At 61.1% G+C, this 17,495-nt stretch overlaps 1 protein-coding gene across 1 annotated transcript; it reads left to right on the top strand.

Moving 5' to 3' along the window:
- Positions 1–5,195: 5,195 nt before the first annotated feature.
- On the top strand, positions 5,196–13,946 carry CDX1 (caudal type homeobox 1; the record flags this gene model as incomplete). The annotated part of the gene is made up of 3 exons (XM_082771854.1): positions 5,196–5,622; positions 13,355–13,500; positions 13,662–13,946. The coding sequence occupies 3 exons, from the start codon at positions 5,196–5,198 to the stop codon at positions 13,866–13,868; spliced, it is 780 nt and encodes a 259-aa protein (XP_082627980.1). The 3' UTR covers positions 13,869–13,946.
- Positions 13,947–17,495: the final 3,549 nt, after the last annotated feature.

Genomic DNA, 17,495 nt, shown 5'->3' with positions numbered 1-17,495 from the left:
CGTTTTCTTTTCTTTTTTTTTTTTTTTTTTTTTTTTTTCCTTTCTCAGGATATGAGGGGATGTTTAGAAAATCCGCTGCCCACGCCAGCAGCTGACTCATGTTTTTATTAAAGAAGGCCTGTGCTGAACTGACTCCGCGTATTCCCTCCGGACCTCCTGCCCCAACTCTGCCGGGATTGCCCCCCCCCAACCCCAAAGCCCCCATCTGGACCCTCGGACCTCCAACGTGTGCCCTTGGCCACTTTTACCCTCCCCACGATGCTCCTGGGGCAGAGCATCCTATGGTGGAGGCACCCCAGGATAGTGATTTTTGATTTTTGGGGGGAAAAGGGACTAAAAGATACCCTACAATGGGGCTGTCCTGGCACAGGGTGTAGGGGACGTGGGGATGGTGGGGGCTGGATGGGGACATTTGGCTGCCGAGGGCATGGAGCTCACCTAAAAGCCCCCATCTCCTCCTCATCCATCCCATTATATCCGACGTGCTGCACCCTAGGGCTGAGTGCCCACGGGGAGCAGGTTAATGGGTCCGCTTTAAGTCCCCCACACCCTGATGAGCGCAAATCAATTCTCTGAGGAGCTCTTGAGAGGCACAACGTTACAGCCTGTCCGCACAGGGATTTTTTGCAATTTGTTTCACCTTCATAACAAGGTGCAGAGGCTGGTTGGATGGAGACTGCCCTCTGAACCAGCACTTCTTGTCCCCGTGTCTGCCTTGGGGACGTGCTTTAGTCTGATCCAAGTTAAAAAAATGAAGAAAATGCATCATCCATCCTGAAAGAGAACGTTTCCCTGCAAAGATGTTCTTTTTTTTTTTCCTTCCAAGATCAAAAAGCCCTTCCCACAAAGACAACACAGCTGAGATCTGGGCCCGGCTTGTTGGCGAGGCGGTGCCATCCCCTCCGCATTGCCGGGCGAAGGCGCGCACAAAGGGCACAGCTGGTGACTCCCAGCCCGCGACATCGCCGCTTATCTCCTGCTATCTCAGCACGTGCTGCCCACTGATGGAAATCCAACGTGGAGAGCTTGTGTTTGGAGAGCTCACCTGCTGGTGGCACAGGGCACAAGGAGCCAGAATGCCCCCCCCCCAGCTGAAATGATGAGTGTCCGAGAGCCGGGGGCAGGCGGCGGGGATGTGCTGAGCGCAGGGCTCTCTGCCAGGCTTTTCCCAAGGGATAAGGACGTGCCGGCTGGGTCCCTGCTGGGAATAGCTAGGCAGAGCCATTTCCCGGCACCATCCCCCTTCCCAAAACAACAGGAGAGGGAAAAACCCATCGGTGCAATCCTGCTGGGCCCCGTGCACCAGGGACAGGCACCCGGCACGGTGCGGCACGCAGCCTGATCCCGAGGGCGGGCGCCTCCCCCTCCTCCCTATAAAGAGGTGACCCCAGTGCTCATCCCCAGACCGGGAGAAAGGGCGATGGAGGCACCCAAAATTCCCAGGAGGAGCCCGCTGGGGTTGATGACGGCTGCTTTGGGATGCCGGGGGGGGGCTGCAGAGCCCACGGCACCCGGCGAGCACGCGGCGCCGCACGTCCCCAGCCAGCACCCGGGGCCGGCGCTGGTTTGGGGTCACGGCAGCTCCTGGGAAAGGCCAGCACGGAGGAAGCCCCAGCGCCGGAGGGACTCGCGCCTGCGGGTGCGTGGGCAGTGGGGGGAGCAGCTCGGTGACCCCTGCCTCTCCCCCCTGCTTTGCTCACCTCTATTTTAGGCGCCTGCACTTCCATCCATGAGGCTTGCGGGACGCAGCGATTCCCCCGGGGCTGGGACAGCTGCAGGGGAGGCTGCCAGAGCTGCTCTCTGCGGAGGTCTCCGGCCTCCAGCAAGGCCAAATAAGTGGCCTTAGAGCTTACATGGGCTTGGAGCAGCATGGTGTTGAGTTTCTGGGGGGCACAGCAGACACTGGGATGGGGATGCTGTGGGGTGCTCTGCTCTGGCATCACAGCAGCTCTGTGACCTGCTGTCCCACCCCAGGATGAGCTGGGGACCCTGGGAAAAAGATTTCTTTTTCAAGCCACTTTTTTTAAGCTCTTTTAAGCCACCTGAGCCAGGTGAGCTGGCAGGACGGTGGGAAAGGATGTGCAGGAGTCAGCGACAGGTCCCGTGTGGCAGCAGGGGGGAGGCAGGTAGGGCAGGAGCAGCAGCTCTCAGCCCTTCCCACTTCTCTGGAGGTTCAACGAGGGCCCGTGGCTTCAGTTCTGAGCCCGTATCAGCCACAGGTCAGCCTGGGAGATTCAGCATCGCTGTGATGTGGTGGCAGAGCCTCAGCCCACGAGAGAGGGCAGTGTCCCTCCAGGCGCTGCCCTGTCACCTCCTCAGGGTTTGGTGCTGGGAGGAGGCAGCAGGCAGCAGCAGAGGATGAAATCCCGCTGCCTCCCCCTCCCCAGCCTCTTTCCGCCCCCATCCCACGCGCTCTGCTCACCCCCGCCACCAGCCCTGGTATGAAATGTGCTGAACGGGGCCCCGGGAGGCAGCGGCAGGCTCGGGGGGGGTGGATGTTAATAACGGTGCCGTCCGGTCGCCCCAGACTTTCCCACACATCTGCAGCCACTTAACGTGGGAATCGTTAACCCTCTGCGCCGCGCCACGCCGGCACAAGGCGAGGAGGGAGCGAGGTTCCCCTGCCCCTGGGGGACCTCCATCGGGTCTGCACGAGGCCAGGAGGGGACGCAGGGGTCTGAGGCAGGACCCTGCAGCTGGGCAGGGGTTGCACATGGGCAGAGAGGGGTGGGAGGATGCTCCCCGGGCATTCAGTGGGGCCGAGGGTGGCTGTGCTTTCTCCACGCTCTCCGGGATGCTGCTCTGGAGCTGGGTGGCAGGAGCGATGCGCAGCAGCCACGCTCTGCCCCCTGCTCTCCTCTGCCTGCAGGGGGGCAGCAGGAGGAGCTGGGGGTGCAGGGGGGGCCACGCGATGCTGGGATGGGGCACCTTGGGTTGTTTTGGGGGGCAGCGGGGAGGTTAGACGCCCATGGGGGTGCTGGGGATCCAGGGGGAAAGGGAAGCTCTGCGGGCATCTCCCCATCCCTCTGAAAGAACCAAGGGGCTCGGAGCGAGCCGGGGACATTCAGGGCTTGGGTTCCTGTCCTGAGTGCCTCCCCCATGGGCACAGAGGAGGCGGTGAGGCCGTGGCCTCCCCTGCAGAGCTGCTCCGTCTGTGCTAGCTGGCTGCAGCCTGGCCCTGGGGACCTCCCGGCCCTCCGCTCCCCAGCCCCGTGGCTTCCAGGAGATGGCATCACTCGATCACAGATAGCAGCACCCAGTCCCTGGGAGAGCCGGGGAAATCCTGGCCGCTCTGCCCGGCTTCCTCTGGGTTTCCAGCAGGGTTGGAAGGTGCTCCCCGAGCTGGGGTTGGTGCTGGGGGTCTCTGGGGAGGCTGGAGAGGGCACTGCCACCTCCCCTTGTCCAGCTGGAGACCCCCAGGGGCTCTGGCAGCCCCCAAACTGCTCTCCCATGGGACCCCGGTGTGAGTGATGTCCTGCTAAACCATGCTGGGCTGAGCACCAAGGGACTCTGGACCCTTCAAATGTGGTCTTCTGGGATGCTCCTGGAGGCTGCCTGGGGAAAACCTTTAAATCAGGTGGTGTGGAGATGCCAGGGTTGGGCTGGCTCTGGGGGAAATCATCCTTCCTTGGTCTGTGGCATGGAGAGAGCCGTACCGAGCCCCCGTGCTGGGGCTGGGAGGACACTGGCCACAGGGGCTCTGTGGGGCCACCTCCACCCTGGGGTGGCAAGGTCACAGGAGGCAGAGCCTGGGTGATGCCAGCTCAGGAGGGACATCCCTGCCAGCTGTAGGGGGACAGGTGAGAAGTGGCTGTGCATGCGTGCACTGAGCTCCTCAAACCACAGCGGCTTTGTCGTTTTTGTTACCATTTTCCTTCTAACCTCACAAATCTGGGAGGCAGCCCCACCCTGAAACCTCATCTCAGGCTCATAGCCACAACTGGGGAAGGCGCAGAGAGTCTGTTGGGTTATCCCCTCCTCTCAATTGCATCCAAAATCCTTTCCCCTTTATTTTTTATTTTTATTTTTATTATTTTTTTTTTAATTTTTATTTTTCTTTCTTTCGGTTTCTTATTGCCCAAGTCTGGGCTGTTTCAGTCGGGGAGGATGAGGACAGAGCAGCCCTTGCCCAGCAGGGATGGGGCTGTTGCAGAGCAGGGAGGTGCCGACACATCCTCCTGGCAGCCCCGGCGGGCCTGGGCTTGGGCTGAAAGTGAAAGCCCGAGCCTGCGAACGGCTGTGCCTGGAGGTTTCTCTATCAGAAAAAAAAAATGGATGGGGATTTTTTGTTCCTTTAAGACAGAAAACAGACAATAAACTCCTCTCGCTGCAGCGCTGCCAGCCCTCCCGGGCTGTGCCGGAGCCCCAGGAGGGTTGTGTTTTTGTGTTTTATGGGTTTCCTTTTTACTTCCCCATGCAGAGCAGCGGGCAGGCCGGGAGGCTGCTCTGGGTGAGGTGTGGAAGTGGCCGTGCCCCCCAGCATGCATCCAGCTCTGTCTGTCTTGCTCTCTGGGGCTGGGCTATGGGGTTGGAGGGGTGGGCTTGCCCCCAAATGCTGTAAGAGCTGGGGGACCCAGAGCCACCCCTTCCCTCCGACCCATTTCCAAGCCAGGCAGAAGCTGGTTTGGGGAGGGAAAAGGGGGAAAACGCCACCCCACAGCCAGGGTTTGGTGTCCCCATCACGGTTGATGGGGCCAACGCCAGGTGCAGCCCAACCTGTCCCCTGCCCGCAGCCAGGATTTAATTTGCGGGCTCAGCCCTCGCCACCCCACTCCTGGGGTTACGAGTGGCGTTAGGGACAGGACGAGCTCCTTTGGGGCATCCTCCCGTGCGGTGCCAGAGGTGTTGGAGCGTCCCCAGCCCCGGCTGCTACAAAGGGACCGTGGGGACAGCGGGCTGGTGACCGCCGAGGGGACAGAGGGCCGGCGGGGTGCAGGCGGGAGGTTTGAATCGCCCCGCCGCCCGGGGTTCCTGCACTTTGAAATGCAAACCTGCCTTTCAATGCAAATGCTGCGAGAGGTTGGGCCCAATAAAAGCCTGTGGGCAGGGAGGTGCCTGGCCCCGGGACACAGCTCCCCAAGGCGCCCAGGTGAGCGTGGAGAAGGAGGGGCGGCCGCCACACCGCGACACCCGGCCCGGCACGGCGCGGCACGGCACGGCACGGCGCAGCATGAGCGCGGAGCCAGCCGGGGAAGATGTATGTAGGTTATCTTCTGGATAAGGACACCAACATGTATCCCAGCCCCGTCCGGCACCCCAGCCTCAACCTCAACCCCCAGAACTACGTGCCGGGGCCTCCCCAGTACTCGGACTTCGCCAGCTACCACCATGTGCCGGGGATTAACAGCGACCCGCACCACGGGCAGCCGGCGGCCGCCTGGGGCTCTCCCTACACCCCTGCCAAGGAGGACTGGCACTCGTACGGCACCGCCGCCGCCTCGTCCACCGCCAACCCGGGGCAGTTCGGATTCAGCCCCCCGGATTTTAACCCCATGCAGCCCCCGGGCTCTGGACTCCTGCCTCCGCCCATCAGCAGCTCGGTCCCCCAGCTGTCCCCTAACGCACAGAGGCGCACCCCCTACGAGTGGATGAGGCGCAGCATTCCCAGCACCAGCAACAGCGGTAAGGAAACCCCTGGCCCTGCACTCCATGCCTTCCTCTGCTCAGAGGAGCCTTCATCTTGAGGTCCTGCAGGGCTGGGTCCTGCTGCAGGGTCTGTGGCTGCAAGGGAGGGACAGAGCTTGTGTGGCCACCGAGGTGGCACGGAGTGAGGATGGGTATGGAGGGTACCAGCAGGTGGGCTGCCCTGTCCTTCCTTATCGCCAGCAGCCGGGGTTAGTGGATGGTTTCTGCCTTGCATATGGCTGGAAAGTCCCAGCCAGCCTCTGAACCATCCCTGCCCTCACCTGCTGCTGCTGGGACCAGAGACGTGTGGGGTTGTGGGGTGCTCTGGCTGCAGGCAGCCCAAAGGGGCTTTTTGAGGGAGCCCTGCCCCACCCTGCTCTGCTGGGGCACTCGTCCATGCTCCAGTTGGTGACGGACGGGCTGTTGGTGCATGCCAGGGTGTGTGTGCAAGGCTGTGGCTGTGCGTGTGAGCAGTGAACATGGCCGTGCACCCGGTTAAGAGGTGCAAAAGCGCATTCAGTGCAGGGTGTGCGAGGCTCTGCGTGCAAAGCACTTGTTGCACGGGGTCAGTGAGTGTGCACGGGCGATGCCGCACGCCCCGTGCGCGTGCAAGGTGAGCTGGGTGCCATGCGCAGGGTGCGTGGGGGTGCTCAGGGTGCTGCGTGCCGTGGGTGCGGGTGCCCCCGCTCCTGTGCCTGGCACCGGGTGGCCCCGCTGTCCCCGTGTCCTGTCCCCGGGGTCCTGTCCCCACTGAACTCCTGACCCGGGGCAGGAGGGGGGGGAAGTGTCTGGGCCCCTGCAGCCCCCTGCCCGCAGGCCGCCCCGCTGCCCACTTCAAAGGCGGTGGGCAGTCACCCCTCGGGGCCAGCCCAAATTGACAAGGCTTCGCTTTGTCATGGAGATGCTGGCCGGCTCCTTTGGCAGCGAGGTGAGGTGTGGGGGGCCCTTTGTCCTGCCCTGCCCGTGCCCTTTCATGTTCCCCTCCAGGGTTCCCAGCCCAGCCTGGCCAAACCACCGCCCTGTCCCTCGCCATGGCTCCCAGATTAAAAGTGCACATCGAGGTGCAAAATGTCCCCGTTTTAGGCTTGCTTCTGGTTCCCCACCATCACCATGTGGGGCTGGCCCATGCATGGTGCTGGGGCCATGATGGCCAAGATCCATTCAGAGGCTGTGTGGTGCCAAGGGGCTCAGCCCAGAGGTGTTTGGGGTCTCCCTGCGTGGAAAACTGCTCCGTGGCTGCACTTGGTGCGTGGTGGGGTTGGGATCGGGGCTGTCCCGGAGGGAGCAGGGGCTGTGATGGGCAGGCAGAGCATCCCGGGGGGCGCAAACAGCTAGCACTGGTCTGCAAGCAGGAGGGGAGAGGCAAGCTGGTATTTCCTGGCCTGTTTTAAGCCCTGAATATACTTATTTAGGAAAAATGGCCCCCTCCTTCTAGGCAGTGAATGGGACCCCACAGCTTCTGCAGGTTCTGTTGGTCTGAATTCATGTGTATTTTTAGAGAGAGGTGGGAGGGGAGATGAAAAAATGAAAGTGGGGAGAAAAGAGATCAGCACTCTCCTCCTCTGGATCAAGGGACTGAGACAGACCGGGGGCTTGAAAGTGCCCCCTGATTGAGTTATGTGGCAAGTGAGTGATTGAATTCTGCAAAAATCAGCCGCTGCTGAGTTGGTATCTCTGAGATTGAACACATACAAAGGAACAAATAAACCAGCCATCATCATGTAGAGCAGGATCAGTCCCAGCGAGCAGGGCAGCAGAGCAAAACCCCCCTGGGTTGGACGGGCACCTTCAGCAAATGCCCTCCCCGGGGGGTTCTCTCCCTTTAGAGTAAGGCAGCGAGCTGCAAGTGCTGCGGACGCTTTTCTCCATAAAGCTTGAAAATGAGCAGAGCAGAGATGGGTTTGACATAGATAAGGGTGAGACTCGGGAATGAATTGTTTTATTGAAATCAATAAACTGAGCATTAATCAGCCTGGATGGATTAACTGCCCCTCTCGCCGCTGTGGGAATAGGAAACGAATACGCGTCCCTTCTTGCTATAAATATCAAGAGTTTCTGTGCGAACGCCGTAAATCATAATACTTCAGAGGGCTGTAAATTGCGGCTCCCTCTCCGTCTTCCCTTGTATAAACAGCCATCGGCTGCAGTTTGCAAGCTCTGGGGAAGGAGCTGTGCCTTGCTGAGAGGCGACTTCACACACGGCCTGAGTGTGCCGGGGGTCCAGCGCGCACGGAGCAGAGCCTGAGAAAAATCGGAGAGAAATCTCCCAGCGTCAGGCTTACGGGGTGCAGAATCGATATACCTCTTGCTAAATACCTGAGCTAGCCACGGCAGAGGGCAAAACCCAGCCTGGGGAACAGCAGCAGCAGGGGCTGTGATGCAGGGCTCTCAAAATCAGAAATTAGAGGGAACAAGGCCTCCCCAGCTCTCCTTTTCTTTCCCGAGCATCACCTCCTTTTCTGCTCATAAAATCTTCACGAGCGGAGTGTCAAAGCCTCGCGCTTCCTCCTTATTCACAATTATTTGCAAACTTCCTTGTGAATTGCACCCCTGCTCTATAAAAAGCTCAGGAAGGTGCTGGAAGTGGCAGCGCGCTGAACTTTGAAGTTCACCCCCTGCTCGTTAGTTATGTAAATGCCCGGGTGCTGCCGCGGGGCCGGCCTTTAGGTCACTAATGGAGCTGGTTGCAGCTAAATATTGCAAGTGAAAGTGCGCCCAGGGCATCCCCAGGGAGCTGGAGGTGCTTGAGGCGGCACGGTGTGGGTGCCCGTGGTGTGGTGCCGGTGGTGCCCAGGCAGAGAGCAGATGAGGATGCTCTGAGCACGAGCAGGGTTCAACCTGCTGGGCGTGCAGTCTTCAATTCCAACTCCATTCTCTGTTTCCAGCTCCCTTTTCCTTGTTCAGCTCTAGGGAGATCCCTGAAAGCTGAAGGCAACACTAAAACCCCCATGAATGAGATGCAGCAGCCCTGTGCAGGCAGGATTCGCGTTGGCACAGGGTGTCTTGGGCAAGGGAGGTCCCTGCATGGGTTCTCCTACAGGCCCCCAATTTTGGGATGTGGCTGCTCCCCACGAAATCCTTTGCTCCCCCGTGTCACCCAGAGTGCCTGCATGCCACTGGGGGCCCCACCGATCTTCTCCCCTTGAATTATTAACCCACAACCTGCTCCTGGCCTCCACTGGGTTTGCTGAATGCTTAGCTGGCCAAGGTACAGGCGGCTCAAACTTTCCTAGAATCGACTTTCCTTGAACAAAAAGGGCTTCCCTGGAGCACTGGAGGTCCCTACGTGCTGGGCCGGGCTGCCTAATACCCCGGGATTAGCCGAGGGACACTTAAACCCCCCGGCCAATGGAGATATTTCCTGCGGGGGACCCTTCAAGGACAGCCGCTTGGGCGCTGTTAGCTTTGCGATTGCCCGGATAAGGGGGACGGATCCTTCCCCGGAGCTGAGGCCGTGAAGGGGGAGAGGGTCCAAGGCTGTGTCACCTGCCCCGTGAAGCTCCAGAGGAACTGAGCAGGGCTCGGACCCGTGCCATGGGGGCGATGCTCCGTGCTGGCACCCTCGCGGCGCGGTCTTTGACCCCGCGCAGGAGCCTGCCCGGCGGCGCTCGTAAAACCGAGGAGCAGCCCCAGGAATGTGCCCGTTGCCAAAATAAAGGCTTGAATCACCGCAGCCCCAACGCCCAGCCTCGGGCTGCTGCTCTGTGGCCGAGGGCTGGGATGGGGACGTGTGGCTGCCGCCGGCACCCTGCCCGGCCGGGGCCAGCCTGCGCTCCCCTGCTCTGCTCTGCGCTCCCCACACCCAGCTCTGCCCCGGCCGCTTCTGCTCCTTCCCAGCTTCACCACCCCTGTTTGGCTGTGCCCTGGGCCTTGCTCCTGGCTTTGCCAGCCCCCAAACCCTGGTATACAGCCCCTGGTTGTATTCATAGCAAAGCCGCAGGGCTTTTTTGGAAGCGCCGAGCTTGATCCCCTGCACGCAAAGGCTACAAAACCATCGGGATGCGTGCGCGTGGTTTTGTAACCGAAACACTTCCAGTGCTCGACCTATCGAGTCAAATGAGATTTTATTGCGGGAGGGGTGGCCGTGGCAGCATTGCTGCTTCCTCTGAAGTTTGGCACCAGGAAGAACTCCCCGGCGTGGTTCGGTGTTGGCTCGGGGAGGGCTGTGGGTATGGCTGAGCCCTGCCTGCAGCCCAGCAGCTCGGAAATCGGGATCCACGTGGCCGTGTCCTTCCTGGGACGGGTGGGATAGGGCTGGGAATATGGCAGGGAATGGTAAGGCTCGTGAACCCCGTGCTGGTCCCAGCACCAGGGGTCCTGCGGGCATTTAACCCCCCGGCACAGGGCTCTGGGTGGCTCCTGAGTGTGTGCAGGGGGTGCTCAGCCCCTTCTGCAGGCAGTGCAGGCTTCGGAGCTGCCATTTCCAGCAGGTTTGGGGACAGTGAGATGTGCCGGGCGGTCTGTCCCCAGCATCAGCACAAAGGGCTGTGGTCGCCTCTGCTCGGCAGAGGGAGCATCGGCCCCTCCGTGCAGCACAGCTGGGGCACAGCTGGCTGCCGGGTGAGCTCCAGCTGGGAGGGAGCTGAGCGTTAGGAGCTGATCCCAGCCCTTGTCCCGGGGTATCTGTCACGGGGCAATGCTGTGCTGGCTGCCCTCTCTCTGCATTTTCCCCTTCTGGAGCTGTAGGAGGGTGGAGGGAGGGTTTAGGCTCCCCAGGGGGCTCACGGCTCTGACCCTGGGGCTCCATTTGGGTTTGGCATTGCTTCCGTGCCTCAGTTTCCCCATCCATAGCTCTGCCTTGGCTACGTCAGGGCAGAGGGAAAGTTTTCATTAAGGCTTCCACTGGGGAGAGATGCAGCACCCGCTCTCCTAGGATGGGGGGGATTTTATCCCCTTTGCAAACAGATGCTGCTCCAGAAAAAAAGCAGCTGGATCACCAAGTGAAAGCTCCTTCCCTGGTGACGGGACTCTCGCCCACGATGTTTTTTCCCCGTGTTTCTCCAAGCCACCTCAGGGCAGCCCAATTTTTTTACGCCAGTCATGCGAGGAGTGTCTGTGCAGCAGGGCGTGCAAAGCCTCGCGGCGCCGGCTCCGTCCCCGCCAGCACCTCCCGTGCAAAGAGCCCTGCAAGGCTCCTGGCACCCAGACCGGCACGTGCCCGTGTCCCCAGGCCTCGGGGACCTCTGCCGATGCGGCGGCGAGCTCTCATCTCCTCAGCTCCAGCAAGGGGCTGCCGTACCCCTGCTTGCTGCGTGCTGCCCTGATCGGAGCCCTGATGGCTGCGGCGCTGCTCAGGGCTCGCAGCCGCCGCAATTTGGAGCTGCTTTGACCTGTGAAATGGAGACCTTTGGGAAACGGTGCAGGGCTCTGCTCCTCCCTGGTCTGAGCTCAGTTGTTCAGAGCTCAGAGTTGCTCCACGCCAGCCTTAAAACACCCCCTGCCTATCCGTGTGGCTGCAGCTTCTTGCCGAAAGCCATCGCTTGGGCAGGCTGGGGCTGGAGAGTGCCTTCCATAGCCCGGTGGGTGCAGAGCTGGGGATGAACAGTGCAGGGCTGGGGCTTGGTTTTCCCTTCCTCTGCCCTGCTCTGGAGGCAGGGAAGCAACAACCCCGTGTCACCAGGGCTACGTGACCCTGACCTGTGCGTCCCAGAGGTGCCCCAGTGCCGTGGTGCAGCACGGGGATCTCCAGGTCCCCATCCCCGTCCCCAAGGCTGCCCTTGGGAGAGGATGAGGGCTGGGGGTCTCCCCCAGCGCGTGTGCGAGTGCATGTGCGTGCACGCTCAGGAGTGTGTCCTCCGGGGCCTGTGCAGCGTGTTAAAGCCATTCCCTTATCTAATCGTGGCTCAGGTGAGCGCTATTAGGGTTACACATTAACAGCAGTAACGATGCCCTCTCCCCTTGAAGCCACGGGCCCTGCCTTGATCCCAGTGCTGAAACCTTTCCCACTAGCCCCGTGGATGTCTTGATTTGGCTGCCCCAGCTGCTCTTTGGGCTGGTCTTTTGGGGACGAGAAGGGTGAATGCACGATGGGGCTGGGCAGGCTGGTGGCAGGAGATGGGAAGACGCTTTGTGGGACCTCAAGGAGCAATCCAGGCTCCCTGCACCCCCTGCCCCATCCGTGCTCCCTCCAGCAGCCAGGGGCTGTGCCACAGACCCGGGACAACCCCATCCACCTCCACTGGGTCCACTGGATAAAGGCTGGGGGCTGCCCCATCCCTCTGCCCCCGAGCTCCCCACGGCGGCACTGGGGCACGAGGGGACCCCGTTCAGAGTGAACTGGCTCGGCCCAAATTTCCTCTTTCCTTTCACAGGGCCATAAAAGGGCCGCCGAGGGAGAGCTAAGCGCAACTCCGCATTGACATTCAAGGGGGCTGCATTATTCATTGTCAACAGTATTCCTTGCAAATCCCTTTCTTTTCCTTGTGAATCACCCACGATACATTCCTGAGTTCAGCAAACATCGCCGATTAGTCGAGGTGAATGACTCCATCTCTGGCTTGGCTGCGTTTGCTCCCCAATTTTTGGCACGGGGGAAGGAGCCGGGCAGAGCCGGGAACCTGACAGGGATGAGCAACCAAGAGGGAATAAAAAAAAATGGTCTGTGACGGATCTATTTGTGGCTGCAGCAGGAAATAATAATTCCTGCTAAAATTTCTGGCATATGTGGTATCCACAAACCACCTTATTTCTGTATTCTTTATTTTAGCTGTCAATTCCGTTGCTTCTCAGCTGTTTTATTTTATTTTTTCCACCAAGCAGTGGCATTCAAATAGTAATATTGCAAATAAGATGCTCGCTTTTCAGTTATTATCTCTCCTGAAAAGGTTTTGCTTTCAGAAGAAAAAGAAAAAAAACTCTATGAGAAAACAGATATCTCGTAGGATTCCCTGAGGCTGGCGCAGCCAGAGGGGGTGTGTGGTTTCTCAGGGAGCTGCTCACTATGTGTAAATTTAATTTACGTTGTAACCCCCCTGGGAATCGCTCTGCTGGCAAATTTGGGATGCAAGAGCCCCGTGTGTGTGTATGCTGGGGGGCGGCGAGGGGCTGCCTGCAAGTTCCCTGTTTCCCATTCCCTCCAGGATGATTAAAAATGAAACGGAGCTGGTTCATGGGCAGATCTCCAGGCTGGGAGGGAAGGTGTTTCTGTGTGGAGTCTCTGATGTCTAATAACATTGAGTTGGAGTCTCTGTGGGAGTGCAGCTTCGCTCCACTGCGCCCAAACCTGGGGGAACCCAAGAACGGAGCTCTCTGGGTTTTTCCTCTTTTCCTTTCCGTGATCCGTGGGCTTTGAAGCGGTGGCACCGTGGGCTTGGGCTCTGTGGCAAAGAGCTGTGCTCCCCGCAGCCCTCCCAGGCTGGATGTGTGCAGGCTGCCTGTGCTCTGGGTGCTCAGCCCGGGGCTGCAGCGCTGCTCCTTTTGGGGATGGCACATCGTGGCATGTGGGATTTACAGCCCATCCTCTTGCGATGCAGCTGAACCCCTCCTGCCCTTCCCACCGAGCCACTTCCCCTGCCCCAAGGCACTTTCCAACACAGAGAAACACCCTGCTGTTACCCAGGATGGGTGTCAGATCCCATAGGAACCCCCAGCTCTCTTGCCCCATGGTCCCAGATCATCACCACGTTGCTCCAGAGCCACCCTTGGGGTTGCGCAGCTCCCCCATGCTCTCAGGGATGCTCCTGCCCCCCCAGCCCCTCTCGGCTCACCCCGGCTCTGCTTCCTCTGCCAGGGAAGACCAGGACGAAGGACAAATACCGCGTGGTGTACACGGACCACCAGCGCCTGGAGCTGGAGAAGGAGTTCCACTACAGCCGCTACATCACCATCCGCCGCAAGGCCGAGCTGGCCGCTGCCCTGGGGCTCACCGAGCGGCAGGTCAGTGCTGAAATGGGGAAAAAATGGTGGAATTGGGGCTGGGAGAGGGCAGCGCTGCTCCCATCCAGCTTCCAGCCCCTGGGATTTCCATCCCCTGGCCTCGGGGTGCTTGTCCTCAGCTGCGTCCCCTCCTCTGCACGGCTCTCGGTGTCTCTCCGCAGGTGAAAATCTGGTTCCAGAACCGGCGGGCGAAGGAGCGGAAGGTGAACAAGAAGAAGATGCAGCAGCAGAGCCAGCCCACCAGCACCACCACGCCGACCCCCCCGGCCGTGGGCACGCCGGGGCCCATGGGTGCCCTGTGCGGCAGCAGCGCCCCAAGCCTCGTCTCCTCGTCGCCGCTGACCATCAAGGAGGAATTCATGCCTTAGCCCCCTCCGCCAGCTCCGGACACCGAGAGATAAGCACCACGGGTCGCCGTGCTCCGAGGAGGGACGGTCCCTGCCCAAAGACCCCCCCCCTGTCCCCGGCTGTGCTCGGGGGCAGCCAGCGAGGCTGGGCCAGGTGGCACCATCGCCTTCCCGAGGGGCTGGTGGGCTCGGTCCCGCACACAAACCGTGGGTTAGGTCGTGCTGCTCTCCCCGGGGGCAACGCGCTGCTCTGGGCTCTGCTGTAGCCCCCAGGACGATCGCAGAGCCAGCAGGACGGGCGTGAGGTGGTGGTGGAGGATGGCTTTATGGGGTGATCCAGCTGCCTGCTGCTTTTGGGGGTGGTTGGAGCGAGACTGAACTAGAGGAAAGGTTTGGCTGGACTCGAGGCAGAACAAATCTCAGCTGGGCTGCGGGATCTGCCCACGGCGGAGTGAGATGGATGGTGTGAGCCATGCAGGACCCTCGTGTGGGGTCTGAGGAGGAACAGGGGCTCCTCCAAACCTGGGAGACGGCAGCAAGCTGCAGCATGACCTGGGCAAGTGCCCCCCGTGTCCCCCAGCCACCACGCCTGCGTCCCCAGCTCCATCCCTGTGGCCACAAAGAGCCACCAGGAGATGTGCTGGACCTCCATCCTGTAACTGAACCACCCTGCTGAGGTCTGAGACCACCCTCCACAGTGGGAAGGACAAGAAGAAGAAGGTTTGCCACCGGGACAGGGCAGAGGAGCCAGCCCCAGGGGCCAAACGCCGACCCCCAGCATCGCAGAGCCTTGCACCGAGCTGCGCTCTCTGCAGCCCCATGGCACGGGAGCAGAGCATCTTCACCAGCAGGACATCTGATGGGGTTGGGGGGAGAAACGTGGATGGGACCGAGCCCTCAGACCCCGGCACAGCCCCGTGCTGCTGCACCAAGGTGTGGCATCAGCCACATCCACCAGAGCCACTGCTGGGGCTGTCGTGGGGAGAGGAAGGGCCGGCGGTGCGAGGTGAAGGAGAGCTTCCAGGACAGAGGGGCAGTTTTCTTGTAACCCACAGGACTTGGGATTTTGTTCTCCCTGTCGCCCTGCACGCACTGCACCACCTCTTGCCCCCTGTACGCCCAAGGCCAGTAACCAATGCCCTTTTATTTCCTGCTGGAAAACTGCAGCTAAAATGCCCTTCATCCCGTTGCCTCCTGGGGACAGTATGAGCTGTCCCTCCCAACCCCAGCAGGGATGAGAGACGTCCCCAGGGATGAGAGACGTCCCCACTGCCTGCAGAGCCCTCGCACCCAGCACTGTCCGTGCACCAAGCCCCTTGCCCATCCCAGCCCCTTCTGGCCCAGAGATCAGTGTCCGGGGGTGCTGTGGCTCTTGCCGTGGGTCCCTGCAGTCCCGCTGTGCCCACAGCCCCTCTCCAGCTCACGTAGGATTTACACCTCCCCTCTGTGGGGACACCTCCCTGGGGCCACCACTGCCAGCCCGGCGGTGAGGACGAACCCCGGCACTGGCTGGGGACTTCAGCTCACGGCTCGTGTATATAAAGCAGAACTGCTTTTCCTTTTTATTTTTTAGGCATCGGTAAAAATAAAAACAAGCAGGAATCCTGCGTGCTCTAGATGCGTTGCTGCTTCCTTGCACCCCGGGCGCTGCTGCGGCAGGGCAGGGACGTGGCTGCGGGGACAAACCCGCACCGATGTCCCCAAATGGTGCCAAAAAAGTGGGGAGGACAGGGACAGAGGCCTGGGTGCAGTAGCCTGGCCCCATGGGCTGGTGGCACCATGACATGTGCCCGGCACTAGGGAGGCACGGGTGGCGTGGGGTGGCCACGTCCCGTCCCATGGCCACAGTGGGGGTGTCCGTGCCGGGGGCGTCCGGGGGAAAGGGTGAGGCCGGGCCTGGCTGCTGGAGGCCAAAGAACAAGGCCGGCTGCCCACGGACGTGGCCGCCGCCGATTGGCGCCTCCCGGCCTCTAATCTCGTTTTATGGCTGTTGACGGGCTGAATATCCTCCTTGTCCGAGAAGAGCAAACAGAGAACGAGGATGTGAGATAGCGCCTGGGACAGCTGGCATCGGTGCCCGGCCGTGATGGAGCGGGCATGGGTGGGCCCGGCCCGGGCACTGCTGGCTTTGCCATCCTCTCCCTTCCTCGTGCTGCCATCACCTCTCCATCCCAGCCACATCCCAACCATCCTGCAGGGCACCGAGACAGGAGCTGTCTTCAAATCCCTGCCCAAAATTGCTCCTCCAGCCCCAAAACGTGCCGGGAGGAGGCAGGGACGTTCCCGGGCAGGGAAGGTGGATGTGGAGGGACATCTGGCGCGGGATAAAGTCCTCCTGGGCAGAGCAGATGGAGGAGCAGAGGCAGGATGAGGTGGATTTGCAGGGAGAAAGACAGAGCAAAGGGTTTTTTTCCTGACCTTACAGGAGTGGCGGCACCCACTGCTCGCCCTGCTGAGCTGGGCTCACCGGCACGGCATCGGGGTGCCCGGCACATCCCTCTGTGTGCCCTGCTACAAGGGGACACGGGGTTTTGGTAGCTAAAAGGCTGGGGAGGCAACGGGGACGGAGCTGGTGCCACAAGGGAGAAGGGAAGGGAGTGGAAGGGAGGGGACGGGCTGCCTGCCCAAAGGGCTGCGCCCTGCTGGGCGCCAGGGTGCCCACGGGAGGGTGCGGGCAGAGGGAAGATGCTCTGCCACCGCCCCGGAGAAGCTCCCGGTACCGTTGACAGGATGAAATTCCAACCGATACCCTAATCAGGTGCCTGCCTGTTTGCACAGCAGGGTAAAAGTCCAGCGAGCCGCGGGGCTGTGCCCTTGGGTTGCTGCTGCCTGTGTGTGCTCAGGGAGCAGGCGCTGGCGGGAAGGGGCCATAAATGCGCCCACACGCCCTGCACCCCTTCCCCCAACACACACACACACCCCTCGGCTGCTGACGGAAGGCATCTGCCGCGTCCCTGCTCCCCTGTCCTCCCCTGCCTCCCTCCAGCCACCATTTCATCAGGGCTGCGGGGTCACCGTGTCCCTGCTGGTCCCCGTGTCCCCACCGGCTTTGGCACCCAAAGCTCCTGGCCGTGCATCACCCTGATGGTCAGCCCCCTGGCAGGTGACAGGCACATTTTTAGCACCCCGGCAGCCGCCTTTGGGGTTGCACAGCCCCACACAGCACCGCAGCTTTATGGGGACAGCGGGTGGCACTGCCGAGGGACCCCGGGGACTGTCCCCAGCAAGCCCCCGCGGTTTCTTCCCACTCCTTCCTCTGCACTTCCCGCTGGCTCCCACTGCCTGGCCGCACCCCTCCTTGGAGAAATCTTGCAATAATCTTCAAAATAAGGCCACGCACAGCAGGTGGCTGGCAGCGCAGCAGCCTCCGGCGTGGCACACTTCCCGGTGCTGACGAACGGGAGCACCGCGGTGGCTGCTGCCTTCCCCGTGCCCCATGGAGCAGATCCGGGCACGGCCCTGTCCTGCTGCCAGGCACCTCCCCAGGCACTGCTGGGCTGCGAGCAGGGTGGGCAGGGGGCTTCCCCATGCCAGGGGGCTGCTTTTTCCCTTCCCACTGGTGCCCATCAGGCACAGCATCGGGCTGGAGAGGTGCGTGCGCTCCCCAGTGCCAGGTCCTAGGTACTGGGCACAGCAGTGCAGTGCTGC

This window comes from Aythya marila (assembly GCF_965140915.1).
Source record: "Aythya marila genome assembly, chromosome: 14".
In the NCBI taxonomy this organism is placed as follows: domain Eukaryota; kingdom Metazoa; phylum Chordata; class Aves; order Anseriformes; family Anatidae; genus Aythya; species Aythya marila.
This window is presented reverse-complemented; position numbering and strand designations above follow the sequence as displayed.